The sequence below is a fragment of the Coregonus lavaretus genome, assembly GCF_964263955.1.
Source record: "Coregonus lavaretus genome assembly, chromosome: 19".
Lineage (NCBI taxonomy): Eukaryota > Metazoa > Chordata > Actinopteri > Salmoniformes > Salmonidae > Coregonus > Coregonus lavaretus.
The window spans coordinates 28243527-28270826 of NC_140006.1; the positions used below are offsets into that span (position 1 = coordinate 28243527).

The 27300-nt window shown below is 39.4% G+C and overlaps 1 protein-coding gene across 1 annotated transcript in view; it reads right to left on the reverse strand.

Moving 5' to 3' along the window:
• Positions 1 to 2169: 2169 nt before the first annotated feature.
• The window catches only part of LOC311146835 (astrotactin-1-like), a gene marked incomplete at both ends in the record, with an annotated part of 251337 nt that continues 226206 nt past the window's right edge, over positions 2170 to 27300 (reverse strand). The window contains 4 exons of the mRNA XM_084183432.1: positions 2170 to 2407; positions 10671 to 10854; positions 11006 to 11106; positions 18853 to 18988. Of these exons, the coding sequence (XP_084039558.1) occupies positions 2170 to 2407; positions 10671 to 10854; positions 11006 to 11106; positions 18853 to 18988 (659 nt within the window). The remainder of the gene's footprint in view (positions 2408 to 10670; positions 10855 to 11005; positions 11107 to 18852; positions 18989 to 27300) is intronic.

A 27300-nucleotide genomic window follows, 5' to 3' on the forward strand; every position in this document is an offset into this window, starting at 1 on the left:
CATGAATGAACACCAAGGCTTAAACATGGACAAGTAGGTAAGAGAACTCTCTCCCATATACTACAGTACAGTACACAACAAAAGCCAACAGACTGTGTGTCTCCCCAAGAATGATAGATTCCACTCTTTTCTCCTGGCTAATGCTGAAATTGTCTTTATCATCATTAAAAGTAATGCATGGAGAGTTCTCACTAATCCGGACGCTTCTAAGAAATCCTGCTACAACCTCCGATGTGCCATCAAACAGGCAAAGCATCAATACAGGACTAAGATCGAATCCTACTACGCCGGCTCTGATGCTTGTCGGATGTGGCAGGGCTTGCAAACTATCACAGATTACACCATAGTCCCTGTGCCCAAGAACGCCAAGGTAACCTGTCTAAATGACTATCGACCCGTAGCACTCACATCTGTAGTCCATGTCCTGACGAATTGAGGCTGTTCTGAGGGCAAAAGGGGGTGCAATGCAATATTAGGAAGGTGTTCCTAATGTTTTGTAAACTCAGTGTATAAGTGAGGAGCTGAGCTGAGCCTTTACATGTCTTTTGGCGTTGTTATTTGGTTTAAACCACCAAGTTTGAGGCTCTACAATCCCTAAGAAACATTCCAATCTGTGTGACATTGACTTCAGTTAACTGGCTAAAAATGAACTAGGCCTAGATGTGGTGACTGACTAGGGAACTTTTAGGCGGGAATATCCAACATTCCACATTTCATAATATATTCTTTATTATTCTTTGAAATAGCAAAGTTCAAAGTGAAAAAGGGAACATTAGATTAGCCACATAGACATAATAGTATAACATGCAGATTTTAGTTAGTTTTCATCAGCTTTAGTTTTCATCAGCTTTATGTTGTGTATTTTAACAATTCTGATGCACTTCTGATGGATAATTACATTTGTTAAGCATTTTGATCTGTCCATTTTTGTATTCCACTTCATTGTATTGATAGAACAAACCTCTCCATTATTTTGGGAAACAGTCTCAGAATAAAAATAATGCAAACATACACAAAACAAGTATACATAATGAATGCTCACACCTCTCATGTGCAAATTGAAACAAAAAAAGCCTACCTAACAATATCAACCAATGGCTTTCTCATAATGAAAGACATCTCCTTACAGCTGAGGCCCACTGTTATCAATGTTAAAATAAAAATAATGTGTAATACAATATTTACAGAACCTAACCACTGTACTGTGCTGTTACTTAATGCATTGGCGAACCTATGAAAATATCTACAAGCATTTGTTTTCAAGTCCATGTTATGGGGATAACTACTGCATTATCAAAGTGTGTGAGGAGCCTAAAAGTTTTTTCAAGAAAACAGTCAGCATTTGGTTTATATTAATTGCAAGTGTGTGCTGCTTTGAAATGCTATTGTTTTAAATGTATGAAAACCTATTATAGTAAAACAGAGGTATCAAACACTGGCATGTTAGTTGAGACATATGTGTTTTTACAGGATCACATCATGTATATCCTTAAGACACATACAGTATGATAGGTTTAAATATATTAACATACTACAGATTAACAATATAAAACATTGATTTGCTGTTATCTTTCATTTTGTAATAGAAATGCTGATTCAAAGATAGCTATGTACGCCATTTGTTGATTTCAGAATGATTAGGAATTCATTGATGTAGAAAATACTGGGTTTGGCAACTTTACCTTTTAACATTTAGAGCCACACTGTACGTGACCTCCCAACCTTCTGAAATGACCACTAATGTATATACTGCCTGTCTACATACAACAGCTTACAAATGAATTTATACTTGAATACTACATTAAACATGTTACAGTAAATAACAGAATCTTCATAATCATAATATATACATTTTGGGGTTCGGGATTGTTGGTGCAACTTCCAAACTTCCAAAAAGTAATGAAAAGTGCTGTCTAAATGCAATTAAGCATTGAGAAAGGTACATGTACACTTTTGGTTACTGTACATGTGCATTATTGTTATACCTTGCTCTAACTTTTCAAATAAACCCTCCTCACCTCTCAAACACACCCTACCTTGAAATCAGGTTCCTATAACAATAAATAATGGTTAGAACACACAATAATAAAAAAGCAGACATGATGATAATCCCAAAAGCACAATTCCACACTTCCAACTCCTCAAGAACCATTATTTGCTGTGTGACATTCAACGCTCTTTGGGCTCCCCATAATCATTGTACATGACAGGCAGGTTCTGTTCGTCGCAGGCCTTTCGCACATCCTGACCCAGGTCTACCCAGTTGAGACCAAAGGCCTTGGTGTCTGTGTAGCGGCAGGACAGGTACTTGAGGGACATCCTGCGCAGGCCAATCTTGGGCTCCTGGAGAAGACCCCTGCACCAGCCACTCAGGTCATCCAGCTGGGAGAGAATCAGACCAGCTTTCCTGCAAAAGAACACAACACTCCTCAGCAAACACACACTACCTTGAAATCAGGTTCCAATAATGGTGATTAGGGTTCGAACAGACCTGCTTTCCTGCAAAGGAACACAACACAAAACAACACTCCTCAGCAAACTACTTTAAGTATTGAATGAAAGTATTGAATGGAAGTCTACGGTCCATTGCACCTGCCACAGTGCTACATAGTATAGGCATGAAATGTACAGGTGTCTTACCATGGATAACTATTGGTAATTATGACATAATGATTGTTAACACATTATTAATATACATAATTTACCTCAAATCAAATTGTTTCTAAGGACAAACAGTACATAACACAAAATAAAATGTCTTAAAGCTAGAATCCATAGCGGTGAAACCTATATCTATGGGTGGGTGAAACTTCCACAACAGTTTGCAATATTACAACAACAAAGACGTTACTTCAAACAACAAACACTGTTTTTTCCCGTCTGATATCATTGCACATCATTACACGCACAGCAGTGTATGTACTACGATTCTTTTTTACCACGATGCTGGATGCTTACAGTGGCTTGCGAAAGTATTCACCCCCTTGGCATTTTTCCTATTTTGTTGCCTTACAACCTGGAATTAAAATTGATTTTTGGGGGGTTTGTATCATTTGATTTACACAACATGCCTACCACTTTGAAGATGCTAAATAAAAAAATGTGTGAAACAAACAAGAAATAAGACAAAAAAATAGAAAACTTGAGCATGCATAAGTATTCACCCCCCCAAAGTCAATACATTGTAGAGCCACCTTTTGCAGCAATTACAGTTGCAAGTCTCTTGGGGTATGTCTCTATAAGCTTGGCACATCTAGCCACTGGGATTTCTGCCAATTCTTCAAGGCAAAACTGCTCCAGCTCCTTCAAGTTGGATGGGTTCCACTGGTGTACAGCAATCTTTAAGTCATACCACAGAATCTCAATTGGATTTTGGTCTGGGCTTTGACTAGGCCATTCCAAGACATTTAAATGTTTCCCCTTAAATCACTTGAGTGTTGCTTTAGCAGTATACTTAGGGTCATTGTCCAGCTGGAAGGTGAACCTAACCTCTGTCCCAGTCTCAAATCTCTGGAAGACTGAAACAGGTTTCCCTCAAGAATTTCCCTGTATTTAGTGCCATCCATCATTCCTTAAATTCTGACCAGTTTCCCAGTCCCTGCCGATGAAAAACATCCCCACAGTGAAGCATGGTGGTGGCAGCATCATGCTGTGAGGATGGTGTTCTCGGGATGATGAGAGGTGTTGGGTTTGCGACCCGACATAGCGTTTTCCTTGATGGCCAAAAAGCTCAATTTTAGTCTCATCTGACCAGAGTACCTTCTTCCATATGTTTGGGGAGTCTCCCACATGCCTTTTGGCAAACACCAAACGTGTTTGCTTATTTTTTTCTTTAAGCAATGGCTTTTTTCTGGCCACTCTTCCGTAAAGCCCAGCTCTGTGAAGTGTACGGCTTAAAGTGGTCCAATGGACAGATACTCCAATCTACGCTGTGGAGCTTTGCAGCTCCTTCAGGGTTATCTTTGGTCTCTTTGTTGCCTCTCTGATTAATGCCCTCCTTGCCTGGTCCGTGAGTTGTGGTGGGCAGCCCTCTCTTGGCAGGTTTGTTGTGGTGACATATTCTTTCCATTTTTAAATAATGGATTTAATGGTGCTCCGTGGGATGTTCAAAGTTTCTGATATTTTTATATAACCCAACCCTGATCTGTACTTCTCCACAACTTTGTCCCTGACCTGTTTGGAGAGCTCCTTGGTCTTCATGGTGCCGCTTGCTTGGTGGTGCCCCTTGCTTAGTGGTGTTGCAGACTCTGGGGCCTTTCAGTATATATACTGAGATCATGTGACACTTAGATTGCACACAGGTGGACTTTATTTAACTAATTATGTGACTTCTGAAGGTAATTGGTTGCACCAGATCTTATTTAGGGTCTTCATAGCAAAGGGGGTGAATACATATGCATGCACCACTTTTCCATTATTTATTTTGTATAATTTTTGGAAACAAGTAATTTTTTTCATTTCACTTCACCAATCTGGACTATTTTGTGTCTGTCCATTACATGAAATCCAAATAAAAATCAATTTAAATTACAGGTTGTAATGCAACAAAATAGGAAAAACGCCAAGGGGGATTAATACTTTTGCAAGGAACTGTATATACTCAAAACAAAAACAATAACAAATGCGCCTGGGGGCGGCCAGTAGCGCTCTTTCGCCTATTGTGGATCTCGAATTTCTTGTAGAATTATCTCAAAAGAACAAGAAGAAAAAGTAAGATTGATGGAAATACCTAATATACAAATTATGGAATTCTGTCTGGGTTGAGTTCAAATCTGAGTATTTCGTGTTCTCACCTTAAACGATGCAAATCAAACGTTGGATAGAGCAGGTCACTCATAAATCACACGTTGCGTCATCACCATTATTTTTACACTACATCACAATACACATCTTCCCTGCAGGAGGAGACTGGGCATGAGGTGGAATAAATAATTGATTAACTTCTAAGGTCAATAGTTTACTTTTATTCATCCATTTCATAACCTGTACAGGGTCTACCCATGTTCAGATAACAGTGACGACATTGGCTGCATTTACACAGGTGGTCCAACTCTGATATTTCTTTCACAAATTGGTCTTTTGACAAATCAGATCAGCTCTGAAAAATATCTGACGTGAAAGGATCTGATGTGATTGGTCAAAAGACCAATTTGCGTAAAAAATATTTGAATTGGGCTGCCTGTGTAAACGCAGCCACTGAAAGTTATGAAGCTGTCTCCAGGATAAGTGGCTGACAGAAACAGTAACTGTACAGGATGGAAAGAGTGTCTCAATCCTCAGACATGGCTTCACCTCACTCACTGGCCAAACCAGGACCACCAAACTGCAATGTAAATAGTGAGACATTTTTGTCGACACACAAGACGTTTTGGGGTAGACTCATACTCTGTTATTAATGAAAAGCACATTATTCTCTCTTAATACTGTCATCCCTCCCAACTCCTACATTCAAAGCATTCCTAAGAATATCCACAGAATCCAATGTTTTCGGACATACTGTACCTCTTAACTTGCTAATCATTGTGACTCATCTGATTGACTCATTGTTTTGTTGTTAGACCAGACACAGTGTGGAATGAGGACAGCTTGTTAGTGTGCTTTAAGTGTCACAGGGTGAGACTTTCCAAAAAAAGGACAATATCACTGTTTCATGGACATACTGTAATGGAGTGTCAGAATTCCATGTATTTGCATTCAATAGGGGAAAGCTAAGCGGTGACTGTATTATTATTCATCCTCATATTTAGATTTTGTATTTCAAAGTAGGGGCAGGTTCATAAGTTATTTCTTGAATAGTGGATACTACTATGTCTGTTGCAGAGGAGGGTGGTGGGAGGAGCTATAGGAGGACAGGCTCATTGTAATGGCTGGAATAGAATCAATGGAATGGTACCAAACACATCAAACACATGGAAACAACATTGATTCCATTCCAACCATTGAACCCGTCCTCCTATAGTTCCTCCCACCAGCCTCATCTGGTCTGTAGCCTATGTTATGTTTACATAGAGACACTAAGCAACATCCCATTTGCAGATGCTAGTCAAATAGGGCAGAACAACAGCTTAAATACCCACAATTTATCATCTGCAGAGAACTCTTGAGAAAATAATATAACTTTGAACGATGTAAAAATTCACAGACATAGAGTCTTTACTAAATAATCAGTGTGTCTGTAGTAGGGATGCTGTCATTTCTATAATTCTTCAAAAATGTATTGTAATGACCTCGATAGATCATAAATGAGAGAATGTCAACAACAGTTCCCTAGTTCTCGAAATGAACGGTTGATTAACCCAGAACTCACACAGGCTACTGTCTGGCTGTAGCCTACGGCAAATAAATCTGATATAACAATAACAGGTATTCAACTCACTGTCGGGACATGAAAAGAGGGATAACAATGCAAGCATGGCAATATACCAGACATGTAGTGTCCAGCCCCCCGCTGTTCCACCAACCACAAGGACGCCTGGCACTGACACATTCCAGGCATTACCTTGATTGGCAGACAGTAGGGAGACTGGCATGCTGGACCCCGTGAAACCACACAACTGTCCAAGCGTGTCGCTACAGTATTTTTTTTCTAATACCTTGCCACATTTCAGTGTTTTAAGGAATTTGGATGTTTATTTGCTTAAAACAAAAACCTTGAGGTTTGTTATGCTTACATGTTCCAATAAATAACTATTTGGGCTCCAAATAGCAACGGTTGTCACCATAAATCCCAGCATGACTAGAAGTGGAAAATGGCCTCACATTTCCAAGGTACATTTTGGAGATATCTCACTCTGTCAGGGCCCCTCTTTCAAATCTCCTTGACTTCACTGCTTTTCACTGATCGGAGAGGAAACAATCAGCTGCATTCCTCAGACAGCCACAGTCACAAAGACCAGGGACTGGATCAAGAGAGCCTCCATGATGCTAGGAAACCACCACTATGACGACTCTGTCTCTGTGTTACACAGATACACGATATGATGTGATATTATAACTTTATTGTCCATTTAAATGTATTTTATGAATGCATGCAATTTCATGTGTTGCATGAAAGTAAACTGTTGGACTTTCATGGTACAGTACTAGCACATGCATTGCCGTCCATTCCCAACAACCAGATATCGGTGTAAGGTTCTGTATTTATTTTTCTTAGTCATCCTTGTGTTCTTGAACGTAGCCCTGTTTCTTTGTGTTCTTGAACGTAGCCCTGTCTTTCATTTTTGTTCATTGATTTCACCTGTGTTAGTTACTCATCAGCTCCTTATTTAGTTCAGTTCATTCTGTTTGTGCCTTGTGAGGTATTGTTCGTTTTGACTACTAAGTATTTTCCTAGCTCGTTTGTTAGAACCAGTTATAGCCTTCAGTCCTAGTTTTTGATTCTCCTGCCTGTTTGCCTGCCTGTGACCACGATTCCTGCCTTCTGCGAAGGCTAAATAAACACCAGCCGCGCTCTGCGTGTGAATCTACACCTTTTTTCTCCCTGAGTACTCATTACAATGGGGTATATCTGTTGGTAAGAAAGTCCACAACATGAGCTAATGGAAGAGTAATTGTGGTAATGTCTGAGGAAAATCCCTATATCTTCTAAACAGCCTTGATGAAATTAGGCCCTTTTAAACAGAAAAATGAAAAATCACAACAACATGAGCTCCACTTATCATGTCATCAAGTGAAATCTAACCATAACAATACTTAACATCGCAGGCAATTGCCTGATTAGGATGTGTCATAAAAATAACGGTCTTCTCCTACCAAGCCAACATCTAACATTTCTAAGTCAACAAGCAGCCTCAATAAAGATTTTCTCCTACCAAGCCAACATCTAACATTTCTAAGTCAACAACCAGCCTCATGCCTTTAGCGATGGGTAGTCCTGTAGTGATGACAAGATCGGGACATGGAGAGAAGTGTCGGGCTCGGGAGACAGACTTTGTCAGTTTGTTTGGCTTGAACATCACACGATTATGCAGGAAAAAGAAACAAGAACGTTCTCTGACAGGGACCAACCTAACTCGTCAGTGAGATATGATACGTACAAAAGCCGGGAGTGGAATATTTCCCATGCTTTATAAAGATAGATCCATTGCTTCACCAGTTTATTTTAACACATTGTTTACTCTGCTGAAACAAGTTTACATTTAGTCAGGGGCCGAGCGGGTGACTATTATCTGTATTTTGACTAGCTAATGAAAATTGCATTTAAATGGTCCACATTGTTTGTGACAGGGTAACCCCAGTGAATTGGAGGATTTCATAACAAGGAAAGTAATTTCTGGAGACAAGCCCTGTTACAGGCGATGTTGTATGCTTTGTATTGGTGTGTGTGGAAACCAAAATCTCATTGTTTTGATTCAAATTGTACATTTTTCCTTTCAGAACTGCTAGAGAGGCAGGGGGTATGGAACAAGCAAACAAGTGATGGGGGATCTCCAATAAAGCTACAAGGGCAACGCACCCAACACATAAGGTCCATTGCAAACTGTGTCTAATCATGTTATTCTTATTCTAATTCTAAAGATTACATTACGAATACATCTCTTCAGTAACACCTATAGCACAATGACATTTCCTGAGACAGCAGGCTTACACAATCACAACACACCATAACAATATGGAAAATCCTGCCGTACATGCTAACAAGCTAACAATAGTCTTAAAGTATGGAGCAACTTAAAAGGTAGGTATTTATCTACGCGCTCTCCTCCTCTCACCTTTTCTCTTCACTTGTGGACTTCAGCGCACAACACATCACCTGTCTGTGACCTGGCAAAAAAACCTTTCCAAGCCAAACCTTCATATCATGACCGCTAACCGCTACACACAGCCTACATCGTTGTCACGTAATAGTCAACATAGCTACTAGAACTAACGCGTTATTAAACCCGCTACAATCATGCAGTACAGTGTACAGTCAGCAGCAAACAGTTTAGCAGTTACACTGGTGGGCTCTGGTGGCAATAAATTAATAAAACCAAAAGCTTACCTTGACTTGGAAGAGTTCCAGTGTTGGATAGCCATAACCAGCTAGCTAACATAGCATCCCTCTCTGTTTGAACCGGGTTTTTGAGTTGGCCAAACTAGCTAGCTGCATTTGACGTTAGCTCAGTAAGTGAAAGTGAAAAAATATATACTATGAAATATAGCTCTCTCGCTCTCTCTCTCGCTCTCTTGCTTCTCCTTAATTTTGGAAGAAATTAATCTGTTCAAAACTGTTCAACTATTGTTTGAGACAACTACTCACCACATTATATGCACTGCAGTGCTAGCTAGCTGTAGTTTATGCTTTCAGTACTAGAGTCATTCTCTGATACTTTGGTGGACAACATGTCAGTTTATGCTGCAAGAGCTCTGATAGGTTGGAGGATTTCCTCCGCAAGTTGTCATAATTACTGTGTAATTCTATGGAAGGGGGTGAGAACCATCAGCTTCCTAGGTTTTGTATTGAAGTCATTGTACCCAGAGGAGGACAGAAGCTAGCTGTCCTCTGGCTACACCATGGTGTTACCCTACAGAGTACTGTTGAGGGTACTGTAGACCTTCATTGCAAAACAGTGTGTTTTAATGAATTATTTGGTGACATTAATATATTTAGTACTGTTTTATATAAAAAGGATAACTTTTTTAATGCTTCACAATTTTTATTTTTATGAAATTCACTGAGGAGAATGGTCCTCCCTTTCCTCCTCTGAGGAACCTCCACTGGTTGAAATCTTCCTAGAAGTGACACATGGTTGACAGAGAGACATGTGAAAATGATGAAGTGTGGCACTTTAGCAAGTCTTTATTCCATGTGGTCTATATTAAAGGGCACTACATTTAATATAACAGGCTTTTAAAATTCAATATTGGTGCACAATTTCTACTTAAAATATAAAAGGGACACAAAAGGCACTCTTTTTGTGGAATGACCCAGCCAGTGCAGCCACCCTCCGTAACACTATAATGGTGTTTAGCGAGATAATGTCCAATTGATTACTAGGTTAATCTAAACCCATGTTTATAGTCCCCCGACCCTCACCTCAAATGTAGTTACTTTGGTGCTTCTTGACATGAATCATCCCTCTGAAAATTGGGGGCTGTTAATGTAAGTGTATTTTAATGGAACACTTCAGAAGCAAACCAATTACATCAACCCTTCCAATATGGGCTCGATTAAAAACAACCTTTAATTTGAAACTAAGGCCCTGATTCGGAGTTTGTAGTCAAAGACGTTTTAATCAGTTTCACCTGCTTCACCGTGCATCTACCAGCAACTGTACGTATACATTTTATTTCGGACACATGGGTCTGTTTATAAAACATTTAGCTACAATTTCACATTATAATACTTATCTGCACTGAGTAACCAGTAAGGGGATAGGGGGTCTTCCTGCTTGTGGTAAATTGACAGACGGATGTCAGAGGTAGAATTGGCTCTAATCAGTTTGAATGAATTTCCACTTTACCCAATTTACGCAAACTATGTCTACAATCAAAGCCTGTATTTGGAATCTATTATAGACCAGTCTGTGTTTAAAACATCCAAAATGACTTAAAATGTCAAGAGTCTCAATAACCACCCAGGTAGGGAAGGACTGTGATGCTACTAGACAGTTTGGCGGGCGGTAGTTGTGCTTTCCTAACCAATATGCCATGATATTCTTGGACTGAGAGAGAGAGAGTGTAGATACCTGGGCCCCAGTTCGTCCTCGCATCTCCAGGTGAACTCTCCGAAGCTCTCGTAACGCTGGTTGTAGTGATAGAGCACACGGTGCAGGGTGGGAGAGCCCAGTTCCATCAGCGTATTGTAGGCTGTCTGCTGCTCCTTGCCACTTGTGTAACCATTGAACAAGTTGTAGATCTTGTCTGAAATTTCTGCAACAACATAGATCTGATCTCAGTACTGTATGTGGAGACAAGACGTGTGTCTCTACAAGTTTTCAGATGAGTAACTACTGTTAGAATATTAGTCTAAAAACCAAGATACAGATACAGAAACTGTCCATCCATGCATGAGAAAGCCCACCTTGTGCTTTGACGTCATCCACAGCAGGGCAGGGGGTCTTGATGGTGACCTCACTAGGGCTGGAGCGACGGCCTGTATTGTCCACTGCCCAGAGCCTAAACCTGTAGACCAAGACATATGACTAGTGTTAGTTCAATGCAATGGGAGTGCATGCTACTGCAATAATGTGTGCAACTGCTAACTAGTGTTTCAGGCTTTGAAAAGACAAATGAAAATGACCCTGAATTAAGTGGTGGATATTAGATGCATTCAATGTTATTGTGACAAAATCATTACATTTTCTGATTGACTGTTGTAATGTGATAGAACTGCTAATAAAAATCTGACAATAGGATACATTTACTAATCAAGTGCGTGGTTGTTAACATTTACTTGAAGTATATCGCCATCTAGTGGAAGGAAAACATGAACAACTACCACCTGCAGTGGTATCTGAGAAATACTGTATTGTGTCTACCCAAATACATTTACTGTATGTATCCATGGTTATGAATACAATACAATACAGCTTGACCAATAAGGCACTGAGGTCATTGTCTGGTGTAAAGACAATAAGATAACTAAAGTAATGTTTAAAATTAGCTTTCCTTTTTGGAACCTACAGAGCTGGTATTTTAAATTCTCAAAGCTGAACTGAAAGATTTTGCGATACACTTGAACAGATATTCTGAAGAAGTAATCAAGTGTTTCACTAACTGTACAGCACAGGCATACAGAGATGTAATGATAAAAGGAAATATTTTGAAAATAACTGAATTTTCGTGTTGTAACAACTGTGCTGAATAGCCTGCCAACAAAGGAGATTGACCAGAAGCTAAATGATGTAAAGATAAAGTGCATATGTTTTAGGTTGGGATATTCCTATTCCTATACATCAGAACCATTCTAAGAGACAACGTGCTAAATCTGAGGGTTTTTTCTCCCTTCCTCCTTTGTGTAATCTTTTCAGTGTGTCTACCCCATTTATGGAGCGTGTGTGAGGTAAGTGGCTGCATGTGTGGAGTTAGGGAGCTGAGTGTGAGTGCCAGAGGAGGGAGGGGGGAGGTGGAGGGGTGCCGGAGGAACTTATAACTCTCAGAGCATGGCCCAATTCATTACACCGACTGACCCTAAACACACAGTCAAGCGTTCCATGCGGTTATTACACACTGGCCACCACGGCAGCACAACATTGACCTCATATGGGACTTCCTCAGGGGTGAGTTTACATCACCACAATATCATCTTGCGTTACTACAACCACCGGAGCAATACAGACTGTAATGTCCAGTAGCACAGAAACAGAATAACCATAAACTGCTTTCATTACACCTGGCAATGACCTCACTTAACTCCACACGTGTCAGGATTCTCCCTGGGTGAGGATCAAAGGCCTCACATCAGTTTGGCAAATGGCCGACAACAACCAGACCCTCTTACCCACAGGGGGCTGTGCCGGTCCTGACACGTTAATACTGCCATAAATTAGAGAGGAGGATAATCTATCTCTGGCATTCTAGTATGGTGAAAGGAATGCCTTTGTTTCAGAGACTTTTTGCTGCCCAAAAACTTCAACATCCAACAATGAACATTGGGACAATATATTTCAACATCCAAACGTTGAGAATAATGAGAAATGGAATATGGAAAATTAATGTATATTTTGTGATGTCATTAAAAATGGTATAAAGGCGTTATAACGAAAACATTGTGACTTGAAGAGCTTTTACACTGTGTATATCAGGTTTACATCTTTTACGTTGTGTAGAAAATACCAAGGAGGAAGACAATGTTTTCGTGAAGATAGGAATGTGATTTTTCTCATTGTAATACGTTTCTAATCCCTACCTATACTGTGTACGTGTTTGTATCTTGTGTTATCATTTTAAATTAGTTAGTAAATAAATAATTTAATGAATTTGTGTGGTACGGAATGATCAGTAAGACCCGGGTTTGTGCAGACTTAAATTGCCTACGAATTTCAGAATGAGACTGATATGAGGTAAATGATTAATAATTGACTGTTAAATGATAAGAGATATCTAGATATCTTTAGAGTTAATTCGGGAAACGTTAACTCGTTAATTCCTAATGAGTTAATTGTTACATGATTAATTTAATCTAGTAACAATTAAACATAGTAGGTAATTATTCAATAAATAATAGTCATCACAATAATGTAAGTCATGTCACAACACATGTTTCCCGGAAAGTGAATTGATTCTTCCTAATATCGACTTCAACGATATAATTTTCCCCCCTATTTTCAGGTGAAAATGCACAAGACCTCTCAAATAGTTCGTCATAGGGTTTATTATTGAGCTATTTATAAACATTAGAAGTCATTATAATATACAGTGCCTTCGGAAAGTATTCCGACACCTTGACTATTTCCACATTTTGTTACGTTACAGCCTTATTCTAAAATGGATGTAAAAAATAATAATCCTCAGAAATCTACACACAATACCCCATAATGTCAAAGCAAAAACAGGTTTTTAGAAACATTTCCAAATGTATTAAAAACTAAAAACAGAAATACCTTATTTAAGTATTCAGACCCTTTGCTATGAGGCTCGAAATTGAGCTCATCCTTGAGATGTTTCTACAACTTGATTGACACATGTGGAGTTACCTGTGGTAAATGCAATTGATTGGACATGATTTGGAAAGGCACACACCTGTCTATATAAGGTCCCACAGTTGACAGTGCATGTCAGAACAAAAACAAAGCCATGAGGTCGAAGTAATTGTCCGTAGAGCTCCGAGACAGGATTGTGCCGAGGCACAGATCCGGGGAAGGGTAACAACACATTTCTGCAGCACTGAAGATCCCCAAGAACACAGTGAACACAATGGAAGAAGTTTGGAACGACCCAGACTCTTCCTAGAGCTGGCCGCCCAGCCAAACTGAGCAATCGGGGAAGAAGGGCCTTTGTCAGGGAGGTGACCAAGAACCGGATGGTCACTCTGACAGAGCTCTAGAGTTCCTCTGTGGAGATGGGAGAACCTTCCAGAAGGACAACCATCTCTGCAGCACTCCACCAATCAGTGGCCAGACAGAAGCCACTCCACAGTAAAAGGCACATGACAGCCTGCTTGGAGTTTGCCAAAAGGCACCTAAAGACTCTCAGACCACGAGAAACAAGATTCTCTGGTCTGATGAAAACGAGATTGAACTCTTTGGCCTGAATGCCAAGCGTCACGTCTGAAGGAAACCTGGCACCATCCCTACGGTGAAGCATGGTGGTGGCAGAATCATGCTGTGGGGGTGTTTTTCAGCAGCAGGGACTGGGAGACTAGTCAGGACAGAGGGGAAAGATGAACGGAGCAAAGTCCAGAGAGATCCTTGATGAAAACCTGCTCCAGAGTGCTCAGGACCCTCAGACTGGGGCGAAGGTTCACCTTCCAACAGGACAATGACCCTAAGAACACAACCAGAACAACACAGGAGAGATTTCGGGACAAGTCTCTGAATATCCTTGAGTGGCCCAGCCAGAGTCCGGACTTGAACCCGATCGAACATCTCTGGAGAGACCTGAAAATAGCTGTGCAGCAACACTCCCCATCCAACTTGACAGAGCTTGAGAGGATCTGCAGAGAAGAATGTGAGAAACTCCCCAAATACAGGTGTGCCAAGCTTGTAGCGTCATACCCAAGAAGACTCGAGGCTGTAATTGCTGCCAAAGGTGCGTCAACAAAGTACTGAGTAAAGGGTCTGAATACTTATATAAATGTTATATCAGTTTTTTATTTTTAATAAATTAGCAAACATTTCTAAAAACCTGTTTTTGCTTTGTCATTATGGGGTATTGATTTAATACATTTTTGAATAAGGCTGTAATCTAACAAAATGTGGAAAAAGTCAAGGGGTCTGAATACTCTCCGTAGGCACTGTAAATGCAGGGTAAATGTTGAATTTTGTGATTTAAAAAAAAGAAAAATATGTATATTGAAATAATATCTCAAATAGTGCACATTTTGTCAAGAACAAGGTCTTTCTCTGTCATGTTTGTCTGCACACCTAATCTCTTGAGCTTGTGATTCTTGTTTCTGCTATTAGCATGAAGTGCTCCGTTAATGTACTTTCCAGCTGTTCCAAAGCATGAGCTACTTCCCCAGCTGTCTGAAGCATATTTAAAACACCCCAATTTGAACCTTCACTTGCCTTAAAGAAGTACATACACATGACTGGGGAGTGATTCCACGCTCTACCCTGCACAAACTGGATGTTGTTCATGTAGACTGTGTTTCCATGGGATAACACCGACACGTATGTACACATCCACTGAACATCCAGGGCAGGGCTTCCCTCAGTGCAATGCACAGTAGTGTTGTAACACGGTGTAAAAGTTCAAGGAAATATGCTTTCCCAGGATCTGCATTTACCCTCAGAAGAATTGCTAGATAGTTTGATATTATCCATTAACCAATCTTCATATTGTGCAATTCCTCAAATGAATAAATTTCCCCTTTTCCTTTTTTTGTTGTTGTCTTTTTCTCAGATATCTTAGTTAAGTTAGTTAAGTATATTTTACGTATTTACAGTGAGGGAAAAAAGTATTTGATCCCCTGCTGATTTTGTACGTTTGCCCACTGACAAAGACATGATCAGTCTATAATTTTAATGGTAGGTTTATTTGAACAGTGAGAGACAGAATAGCAACAAAAAAATCCAGATAAACGCATGTCAAAAATGTTATAAATTGATTAGCATTTTAATGAGGGAAATAAGTATTTGACCCCTCTGCAAAACATGACTTAGTACTTGGTGGCAAAACCCTTGTTGGCAATCACAGAGGTCAGACGTTTCTTGTAGTTGGCCACCAGGTTTGCACACATCTCAGGAGGGATTTTGTCCCACTCCTCTTTGCAGATCTTCTCCAAGTCATAAAGGTTTCGAGCCTGACGTTTGGCAACTCGAACCTTCAGCTCCCTCCACAGATTTTCTATGGGATTAAGGTCTGGAGACTGGCTAGGCCACTCCAGGACCTTAATGTGCTTCTTCTTGAGCGACTCCTTTGTTGCCTTGGCCGTGTGTTTTGGGTCATTGTCATGCTGGAATACCCATCCACCACCCATTTTCAATGCCCTGGCTGAGGGAAGGAGGTTCTCACCCAAGATTTGATGGTACATGGCCCCGTCCATCGTCCCTTTGATGCGGTGAAGTTGTCCTGTCCCCTTAGCAGAAAAACACCCCCATAGCATAATGTTTCCACCTCTATGTTTGACGGTGGAGATGGTGTTCTTGGGGTCATAGACAGCATTCCTCCTCCTCCAAACACGGCGAGTTGAGTTGATGCCAAAGAGCTCGATTTTGGTCTCATCTGACCACAACACTTTCACCCAGTTCTCCTCTGAATCATTCAGATGTTCATTGGCAAACTTCAGACGGCCCTGTATATGTGCTTTCTTGAGCAGGGGGACCTTGCGGGCGCTGCAGGATTTCAGTCGTAGTGTATTACCAATTGTTTTTTTGGTGACTATGGTCCCAGCTGCCTTGAGATCATTGACAAGATCCTCCCGTGTAGTTCTGGGCTGATTCCTCACCGTTCTCATGATCATTGCAACTCCACGAGGTGAGATCTTGCATGGAGCCCCAGGCCGAGGGAGATTGACAGTTCTTTTGTGTTTCTTCCATTTGCGAATAATCGCACCAACGGTTGTCACCTTCTCACCAAGCTGCTTGGCGATGGTCTTGTAGCCCATTCCAGCCTTGTGTAGGTCTACAATCTTGTCCCTGACATCCTTGGAGAGCTCTTTGGTCTTGGCCATGGTGGAGAGTTTGGAATCTGATTGATTGATTGCTTCTGTGGACAGGTGTCTTTTATACAGGTAACAAGCTGAGATTAGGAGTACTCCCTTTAAGAGTGCTCCTAATCTCAGCTTGTTACCTGTATAAAAGACACCTGGGAGCCAGAAATCTTTCTGATTGAGAGGGGGTCAAATACTTATTTCCCTCATTAAAATGCAAATCAATTTATAACATTTTTGACATGCGTTTGTCTGGATTTTTTTGTTGTTATTCTGTCTCTCACTGTTCAAATAAACCTACCATTAAAATTATAGACTGATAATTTCTTTGCCAGTGGGCAAATGTACAAAATCAGTAGGGGATCAAATACTTTTTTCCCTCACTGTATCTGAGTGGTGATAATGATGATAGAGTATTTTCCATTTGAAGTGCTATATCCACCAATTTTTCGCATTTGTGTTTTTTCACCAGAATTGATAGCTTATGGGTACCTTCATGTGTGTGTAAAATATTTATGTTCTCAGATTTTGTATTAACATATTTAGGTGGGTATTAAAATTAGTTTTTTTTCATTCAAGGGTTTTTCTTTATTTTTACTATTTTCTACATTGTAGAATAATAGTGAAGACATCAAAACTGGAGTGCTGCATCAGATGACCTGGCCTCCACAATCCCCAGACCTCAACCCAATTGAGATGGTTTGGGATGAGTTGGACCGCAGAGTGAAGGAAAAACAGCCAATAAGTGCTCAGCATATGTGTGAACTCCTTCAAGACTGTTGGAAAAGCATTCCAGGTGAAGCTGGTTGAGAGAATGCCAAGAGTGTGCAAAGCTGTCATCAAGGCAAAGGGTGGCTATTTGAAGAATCTTAAATCTCCAATATATTTTGATTTGTTTAACACATTTTAGGTTACTACATGATTATATATGTGTTATTTCATAGTTTTGATGTCTTCACTTTTATTCTACAATGTAGAAAATAGTACAAATAAAGAAAAACCCTTGAATGAGTAGGTGTGTCCAAACCTTTGACTGTTAGTGTATATAGCCATTGTTTAGCTGGAATGGAATGTTCGTATACTGTATTGACTGTGATATGTGGTTGTCTCACCTAGCTATCTTAAGATAAATGCACTAACTGTAAATCGCTCTGGATAAGAGTATCTGCTAAATGACTAAACTGTAAAATGTAAATGATTTACATACAGATCTCATATTACTGTATTGATTCATTTAAAGAAAGATAATAATATTGATGTCACAAATGTATCATTTGTACAGTTTTTGTTTGTATGTAGTTATTTGTTACATTTGACTGTGTAAAACCTAGCAGTACTACTTATTTCTCTAAGAGTGAGGTGGATATATAGCGCTTTGCAAAAAAACATGATTATTTCTCTCTTGAATTAAACCATCAAGTGATAAGATTTCCATGACATGATTAGATAGTGAAAAAACACACCAATCTCTTTCATAAATTCTTTAAAGGGGCAATCTGTAGTTGCTACATATAGTTTTGGACTTATAAATTAATGATATATACCCATTGATTCTTGAAGAATACAACTTATAAATGCCTCATGAGCTTAGTTCAACTGTCACACCCCATCAATAGAAATATTTCAATGTAAGTTTATTTACCGGAGTGCTGTCCTATTTCTGTTCTTTGGATTATATACGGAGGATCCAGCACCCAATTTAAGTTGATATACTGTAAGATGGAGTCAAGCACCTTGTTTATCTTTTCATAAACCCCATGAGATCCCACAATATAAGCTTATTTTTCTCCAATGTTTGTAAACACTGTAAATGTAAACAAATACTGTATAGCCTCAAAACATGGTTAAAACAATACATTTGATATCATGGATGGTCAGTCCTTGCATTCATAGCTCTGTCTATTAATCTGAGAGTGGTTACATTTCTCCAGGCCCATCCCTCAGCTTTTTATCAGAACAGAGGCGGGGTTCCTACTTTGTTGTTGTTTCAACTGTAAAACAATAAAAGCTAATTTACCAACATTTCTGAAAATGGATATATAACGTTTTGGAAATAAACTCTTAATTTCGAACACAATAGATAAACATCCATTGATAATGTTACAGCAACTTACATGTAAGTGGTGTCTGGCTCCAGGCAGCGAATGATCATACTGATGGAGGAGGTCAAGAGGAAAGGGATATCCCCAAGCATCACACACGGAGACTTGGCCCCAGACAGGATGTCATCCACAAAGCTCAACATCGTCTCTGTACGGGAGGAAAACTCATTCATCAAATAATCAGTGACATCATGTGTTGACTAGAGAGGATATTTGCACCTGCAAACATCACAAATAGTCATTCATAGCAACAGTTCTTAAAGGAGACAAGACAACGTTTTCATATGCTACTTTGTAATTCTTCTAAGCTATAGGCTAATATCTAAGGCTGTTACATGTTCAGTTTGGGGCACATTAGGAACATCTATGTGTACTGTCAGCCACCAACATAACGTCTCCACAGAAACCCTACTCTGTGAGCTCAAATAATATACCATGCTTGTTCTCATTAAGGAGTGGCAGGAAAGGTGTTTTCCCAGCTGGGTTGCATGCGTCAAAGGGCATTTGCTATGGGGCTATGCATTTCAGCTCACTGGGAAAGACACTCTCTGAGGTAGTCATCCTGTATGTCCTCCCTGAATCCTGCTCAACCCCTATGGGTCACCAACGGGTAAAAACATTGGGTCAGGTAACAGTGAAAACATCAACGAAAAAAGACCGCTGTCACTGAGAAATATTTACCTTGCACAGAGACCTACAGAGGAGCGTGGGTTTAAACGCGGAAAGATGGAAATGAAAAGTGACATTGTGAAGGATTGTACCACTTAGCATATTAATTGCTAGAGTTGGAATATCTGTCTAGCGTAAAGAAAGTAATGTTTAGAGCCCATTGGGAAGGGACGGTGGAAATACATTAAGTTGCGCTTAAGTTGTACTCGCATATTTGAGGGTTGGATGCTGTTTTGTTCTAAGAAAACAAAAGTAAAACGTTTTTATTCTTTTATGGGATTAAGAATACAGTAAGAGTTCATATTTGTTTAAATTTGCACTTTATGACAACATACTGTAGATAACCATCTGTCATATACTTTGAGATATAGAACCACTCTAAAACTACTTTTGATGCTTCCTCTGAAGGATTGTCTCTCAAAAAGATACAAATATTGACTAGATTAATCAAATATGGCTATGTGCAGACATCGTAGCCATGACATTTTTCAGATATATGGTCAAATGGAGAAAATAAATATATTTTGGTAATGTACTGTAGATATTTTATGTGAGCTGGACTGGTCTGTTTTGTGAAAGATCTTTCTAGCCTTGGGTACTCCATATTACTAAATGTACTAACCATACTAAATACTATTTAGAACATACTGTTTAGTAAAAATGTTTGCAGTGAGCAACAAATATCAACATACTAGGCTTATCCAAACTGACAAGACGGTTGTTCCCTGCCATTCGTTCATTTTGGTACAGGCCGTCCCCTTATCTGATTTTCAGCTGTTGTCAAACAAAGGTGGGTCTGAAAAGACAATTCTCCTCGATAGATTGGTTGATTGTTTAGCAACAAAACTGACGCATGCGCAACTATGCGGCAAAACAGACAGGGTTGGCTTAGATTGTTGACAACCTGTAAACTATATTTGATAACTAGAAAATGTTTTGACAAAGACGCACAGTTGCCGAAAGCAGTAGGCCTATACAACAGAAGGGAACGTTCACAAAGTAAGATGATGTATCAGTGTTTGCTTGCTAGTGCGTCTCATCTGTTTGTTTGCCTGTTAACTAGCTCAAATTAGCTTCTCACCATCAGCTGTTTAGATGAACAAATACACTATTTATGAATTCAGGAATGTATAAGCTATGTAGACATGTTTTTAAATATTGAATTGGTGACCTTGCTAGCCAGCCAGTGAGAAATGCAGCAAACATTTTTTCAAATAAAAAACTAAAGAAATGCAGCTAGCAGCTGTTGTGTTTGCTAGCCCGCCAATGAACTGTGTGAGGGACCAGGGTTGTTTGATATTCAACCTGAAATACTTTAAATCCTTCAGTTTTAAAACAGGAGTGGTTGGAAAAGAAAACTATTTTGAGTTGGTAAACGGCTAATACAGCAACTGGAGGTTACAGACAAGTCTGCATCAAAACAGTCAACAGCCTCACACGGCCCCTTACAAAAAAAAGATTGCAGTTTTGAAACATCAGTAAAAGTGCAGTAACTGCAGTCGACTGTGGTATTTTGGACGCAGTAATTGCAGAATAACTGCAGTGTACTGCAGTTATACAGTGTACTGCAGTTATACTGCACTCTAACCGCAATTACACTACAAAATTACTGCAGTAAACAAACAGTGTTATTTTGGAAGTAGTATTTGCAGCATACTGCAGTTATACTGCACTTTAACTGCAGTATAACTACAATCTGACTGCAATCTTTTTCCCTAAGGGGCATTACAAGCATTACATTACATATTTGCATGGCTATGTAATAATAATGTGATTGTCCATTTAGCAAAAGGATTCAGATATTGCATTTTACAGTGTAACTTTATACTGTATGATAATGGATACTGCCAACTATTAGAACTAATGGTGATTGTAGCGTTCATGTTTTGAGCATCAATCAGGATTCGAGCCTTGAAGGTCACAAAGTATAACTGCATCTTTTTAAAACCTTTTACTGCAGTGGGCTAAAGCAGGGTCACACAGAGTGATTATTGGTAGTCTTAAACAAATCTACTTTGAAACAAAAATATACACCTCACACACATGGTTATGGGCTTAAAAAAAGAAGACACCTGTACCATGTCAGATATAGAGTTGAAATGTATAAAATGTTTAGTTTGCATCCCAATATTACACTTTATATAAATCACAGAACACTGAAATATAACAAAACTGTTTGACATAGAAACACCAGATTTTTGTCTTTAAAAAGAAATAATCTTTATTAATTATGAAATGATTCCCCATGAGGCCAGTGAGGGTGCTTTTGGTCATTGACTGCAGGAAAGGGTTAAAACATTCATGCTATCTTAATCTAATTACATAGGGCTACACACAACATGCAACTGTACAACATTGTGTGCAGCCCTTTGATAGACATCAGAATTGAAAAGCGCTATTGGCTTCCTGATTTTTGACAGACATGGAAAATAAATCGATATGGCGCTATATCAAAGTAAGGCTTTAGTCCTGACTGGTACTTTCTCATACCACTTGGATTGCGCACAATGGCTATAGTGGGATCAATTAAAATCTTCTGGTGTAAACAAAATATTTCCCTGACATTCTTTAGGATCAGGGCAGTTTCATTTATTTTATCACTCTCCAGGATCATCCCCTGCAGATTACCCTCCATTGACATGATCCAGTGATTGAAATAACCATCACTGTTGCAATAGAGAGCAATAGTAATGGTGTATTTTTGTAGGCAATAACTCCGTAAAAGAAAGGTGGAGCAAATAAGTCTCCAAAAACAAGCTGACAGCCAAAATACAAAATAGTAACTATGACTGAAATAATAAAGAAACAGGGAGAACACTTCTTGAGTACCTGTACATACTTCTCTGATCAGACACTGATTAGTACTGCTGAGCATAGAGAAACTAGCAGAGAAAACTGAGGAAGGGAACACAGGGAAGTGAGGGCATAAATACACAGGTGAACAGGTAGACACAGGTGACACCAATAGGATGATGATTAGTTCAGACTGTGAGTAAGGAGGTGCCTAAGGTTGTCGGAGGATGACACCTAGTGGGTCGCTCCGGAACTGCGACCTCCTCCTGTAACAACACTCTCTTGTCTAGATGGTCCATATGGGGAATCCAGTCGTAATTAGGGACCCGATGTTAAAAACGCTCAGCCATCTTCAGCACCTGTCCGATCCATTAACAATTGGAGTGAATTATATTGGCTAGAGGTACCAAGTCTGCAAACTGACTGCAAAACTTCAGAAGCTGAGTCTTTTTGGAACAGTGGTTTCTCCGAGCGATCAGATAATGCTAATGTAAACAACCACAGCTGAATGACAATAATTTTCATGTCTTCAAATTTACTTTAGACAGATGGCAATTTGTCATTAGTTAGCAAAGTTTGTCAAAAATAGCAATGCTAATGTTAGCTTGCTAAAATCTGGTGGTCTCCCCTCAATCTTAGCTAGCGAACGTTATACTGCATCTGAAGTCAATCTGGCGACATCACAATGATGGCAAAAGGTTTTCCTAATAATTATCTGAAAGTTTGTCCTTTCCTGGTTGCAAAAATTCTAATAGTTTGCCTAATTTCAGTTTCTGTGACAAAATAAGCAAGCATAGTGTAGAGAATCATTGTACCATCTAAACCACTGTGAAATATATTTTCCTTAACCAAAAATATTGTATTTTCAGCTGTTTGAAGCTGGTGTACAAAATCGAAAGTAAAAGATGGAAAACTAAACTTAAGAACGGGAAGCATATAAAATAGCGCACATAGAACCGATCTACCGCTTCTTAGACCTGCATTCAATGGCAATTACAGATCTATAACTCATATTTCTATATGAATTTGGTCGGGTCGCCCCAAAAAGTGACATATTTTGCAGCTTTAAAGGAATAGCTGCCTCAAACATCATGGTTCTGTACATATGTGTCTATCTTTAAAAGTAGCCTAGTAGTTGGAAAGATACTATAAAGCACAATGTACTGCATGTGTGTATTACATATGCAGAGGGATACATGAGGGTATGGGTAATCTAAAATAACTCAACTAAGTTCATATCCATTGTGGGTGGCTAATGATCAGTGTTGTGTTGTCTATGCTCAACTGTGTGGGAACATGCTCCAAATAATGAGCTAACGATGGGTCCACTGTGCTGTCATTGACCAAGGCCTCATTATCTTGTCAACTGGTCTAAATGTAAGAATCCTAAGCGGTATGAAATAATCCTCTCGCAAAAATTATTTGAATTGCTTTAACTAGAGGTTCACATGCAACCTGATCTAGTCACATGCAAGTCTTCTATACAAATCATAAAGTGTTGTGTGATTGTAGATTAATTCAGAGGAAGCCAAAGTGCATTTATCACTCTCACATCAGCTGAGGCTGGCATCATTCCTTCTGTTGGCCCAGGTCTACCTTGACAATAGATTCTGATAAGCCCATGATGTCTTGCAGACAGAGAGAGTCAGATAGAATGTGGAGAGGTATTCCTGGACATATCATACTTTACTTTTTTACTATCATATGTGATTTGAAACATTTGCCAAATGTCTTTCTTTGCATAAGAAAGTTATAGATGGACCAGGACCATGCCAACCTGCCGTATTTTGTATAAGGGAATACATGTGTAGTTGCTTTCATACCCATTCAACACACATGAACTGTGTGACCGTTTATTTATTTATCAAACAATGTATTATAATGGGAAAGAACCACTGAGGAGTAGTGACTAATCCGAGTACGACAAGGGAATTCCTGGGTTGCACCTCCGTCACTTGGTAGCGTGATGCCATTGTTATGAACGTTCTCAAGTCGCTCTCTGCCATAGTAGTCCCCTGTAGCTCATTTGGTAGAGCATGGCGCTTGCAACGCCAGGGTTGTGGGTTCGTTTCCCACGGGGGGGGGGGGCAGTATGAAAATGTATGCACTCACGAACTGTAAGTCGCTCTGGATAAGAGCGTCTGCTAAATGACTAAAATGTCAAATGTAGTGCCCAAAAGTTGACTGATGGCCAGTCATTCTGAATGAGGGCTAAGGACTGTTTCATTAGTGGCCTGCAAATACGATGACATTGCTGAAGTAGGAAACAACTTTGCCATTCTTTTTGTGTCGTCAAATTTACTTTAGAGTGATGGCAATGTTGTCATTAGCTGGCAAAATTTGTAAAAAATAGCAAGCAATGCTAACATTAGCTAGCTAAAATCCGCTGGTCTCCCCTCAATTTTAGCTAACGTTATACTGCATCTAAAGTCATTCTGGCGACATCACAAAGGTTTTTCTACTAATTATCTGCCTCCTTTAGATTTCAAAGCCACTGTAATGCACTTTTGATGAAATCTTCATCAGCGTCAATTGACAATACAATACAACTTTATTAATCCCCAAGGGGCAATTCATTTGCATTGAGTAGAACGCTCAGTCAGGCATCAGTCTTAAAAGAATGTTCAAAACAATATTGTGACAAAAGGTGAACAGATAGGCTAGATGATGATGAAGAAGCAACACGAGAGAGAGTTTACTTTGGCACATTAGATATCAGTAGTCTGGCCCTGGAGCATTTTAACAATGTTTCCCACATGTGAATCCACTTGGATTCTGTACTAAAGTGTCACATTTAATCTCCAACTCATGTCTCAATTGTCACTACATGAACATAGACATTGATTCTGCTAAGGTGCAGATTCTGAACTTGTCACTGTCTGCAATTCTTTCATAAAAGAGAGAAAAAGAAAATGAGCGATTTAAAGGGAAAGACGGGGAGTGAAAGAAAGACCTTGTGCCTGAACACACACAGAGACTATTTTGTTTAATAAACAGGTAAACAATTAAACATGAAAATGTCCTAATCCATCACATAGGTTCCCCCCTATCCAAAACGCTGGGAATTTTACCAGTTCTATTAAAACAGCAACTGTTAGGTACCAGCAGACTTGGCAGCACCGTAAAGACTCAACAAATAACATCTGGCTCTTGTTGTCTACTTTGATTAACAAAAGGCAAGAGATGGACAACAACAGTTTGTAGACCATTGCTTCTTGGCACTTCCCGGCTAAAAATTATTAACAGACTTGATCTCCCACATGGAACGTATTGTCTTTATCAGAGCAACAGAGGAAATAAAGCCCTAATTGAAGTAGAGGAGGAGGGGGTGTCATTTTAAAAAGTGAAGTTGCTTGGATAGAGGGAGGAAGAACATTTCAATCTGCGTAGACTTTCTCACAAAAAAGCCTTTGATAAGAACACTGCCTCTGCCATTTACGTCATAGAACCGCTTACGATTTGTACTGTATTGCCTTCGATTATGGCCTTAGAGATGTGCTAAATTGTCTGTTCTTGAAATCCAGCAAAATATTTCAACATTGAACTAAAGCTGATAGCATTTGAACTTGCGTGTGTTCCAAAGCTGAATCTGAAACTGCCAAACCCCAAATATGATGTGAAAAAGCTTTAAAAAAGGGCAATTACACTGTTGGAGCACATAAGATGAGTGTTAGATGAAACCCAGTTGATTTCTGATTAATGACAATGTATAACATTGCCTAATGCATAATGTTTTAGGGTCCCACTTTACGTAAAAGTGAATATGGTCGAGAGAAGACTGAGAGAGGGCAAACGTTCACCTGCTCAAATTGGTTGATTGGTTGGTCCGGGATACAATCTGTTTTTGGTCCCGGATTGTGAACTGAATATGTATTGGTCTTCTCAACTGTCTAAAGAGTACCTTACTAATATCATACAGTAGATCATAAATAAGAATCACATTATCACCACTCAATATTAAACATATGTTTATGACAATCCTTTCAATCCTTAAGAGTTCTGTGAACAGTTAGAAATAATTGTATTTCCTCTGGCTCAAACAATTCCTGCCATGCATAGAGCCTCATCACACTTGCATTAATTCTGTTTCTGAGTGGCTTCAACAGCAGTCTACAGCAGTCTACAGCATTTACTAATGGTCTCCCCACATGTTAGCCTGGCGGCCCTGACATCTGTGTGTTTTGCTCATTACTTTTGTTTGCATATAACACATGGAGGTATGATGGTGCGGTCCAAGTCCCCCTCTGTTGTAAAGACGCCCTCGTCTCTTGGCTCTCCTAATATCCCTTCTGGACCACCGACTTTCAACTTCATTTGTAAAGTAAATATTTGTCTGGGATTAGAGTGTGTCGTTGCCACTTGTCAGAGCTGGGCTTGAAAGTGTTTATGAGCTTAAGGGTTGTTTTTGTGGCATTGCTATGTTTGACATCTCTCGCCTCTTCAATGTTTGTTGTTTGTTGTGATTGTCATTTCACTGTAAATCTCCAATGAAGTAAATCACCATGACTAAACTCAAATAGACTAAATCAAAGGTGTTAGCCTCCATCTGTTCTGGAGCCACAACATGGGTTGCAATAGCGGATGGTAGAGGAGAGTTTCATTGAACCAAACAGCAGACACTTCATTTTCCCATGACTATCCATGACATATTATGTTAAATCAATTTTATTTGTCACATGCGCCGAATACAACTGGTGTAGACTTTACCGTGAAATGCTTAGGAGCCCTTCCCAACGATGCAGTTTAAAAATAATAATAATAAAAAAAGTCAAATAGTAACAAGAGGAATAAAATAAATACACAAAAATGGAGCTATATACAAGGAGTACCAGTACCAGATAAATGTGCAGGGGTACAAGGTATTTGAGGTAGATATGTACAGTGGGGGAAAAAAGTATTTAGTCAGCCACCAATTGTGCAAGTTCTCCCACTTAAAAAGATGAGAGAGGCCTGTAATTTTCATCATAGGTACACGTCAACTATGACAGACAAAATGAG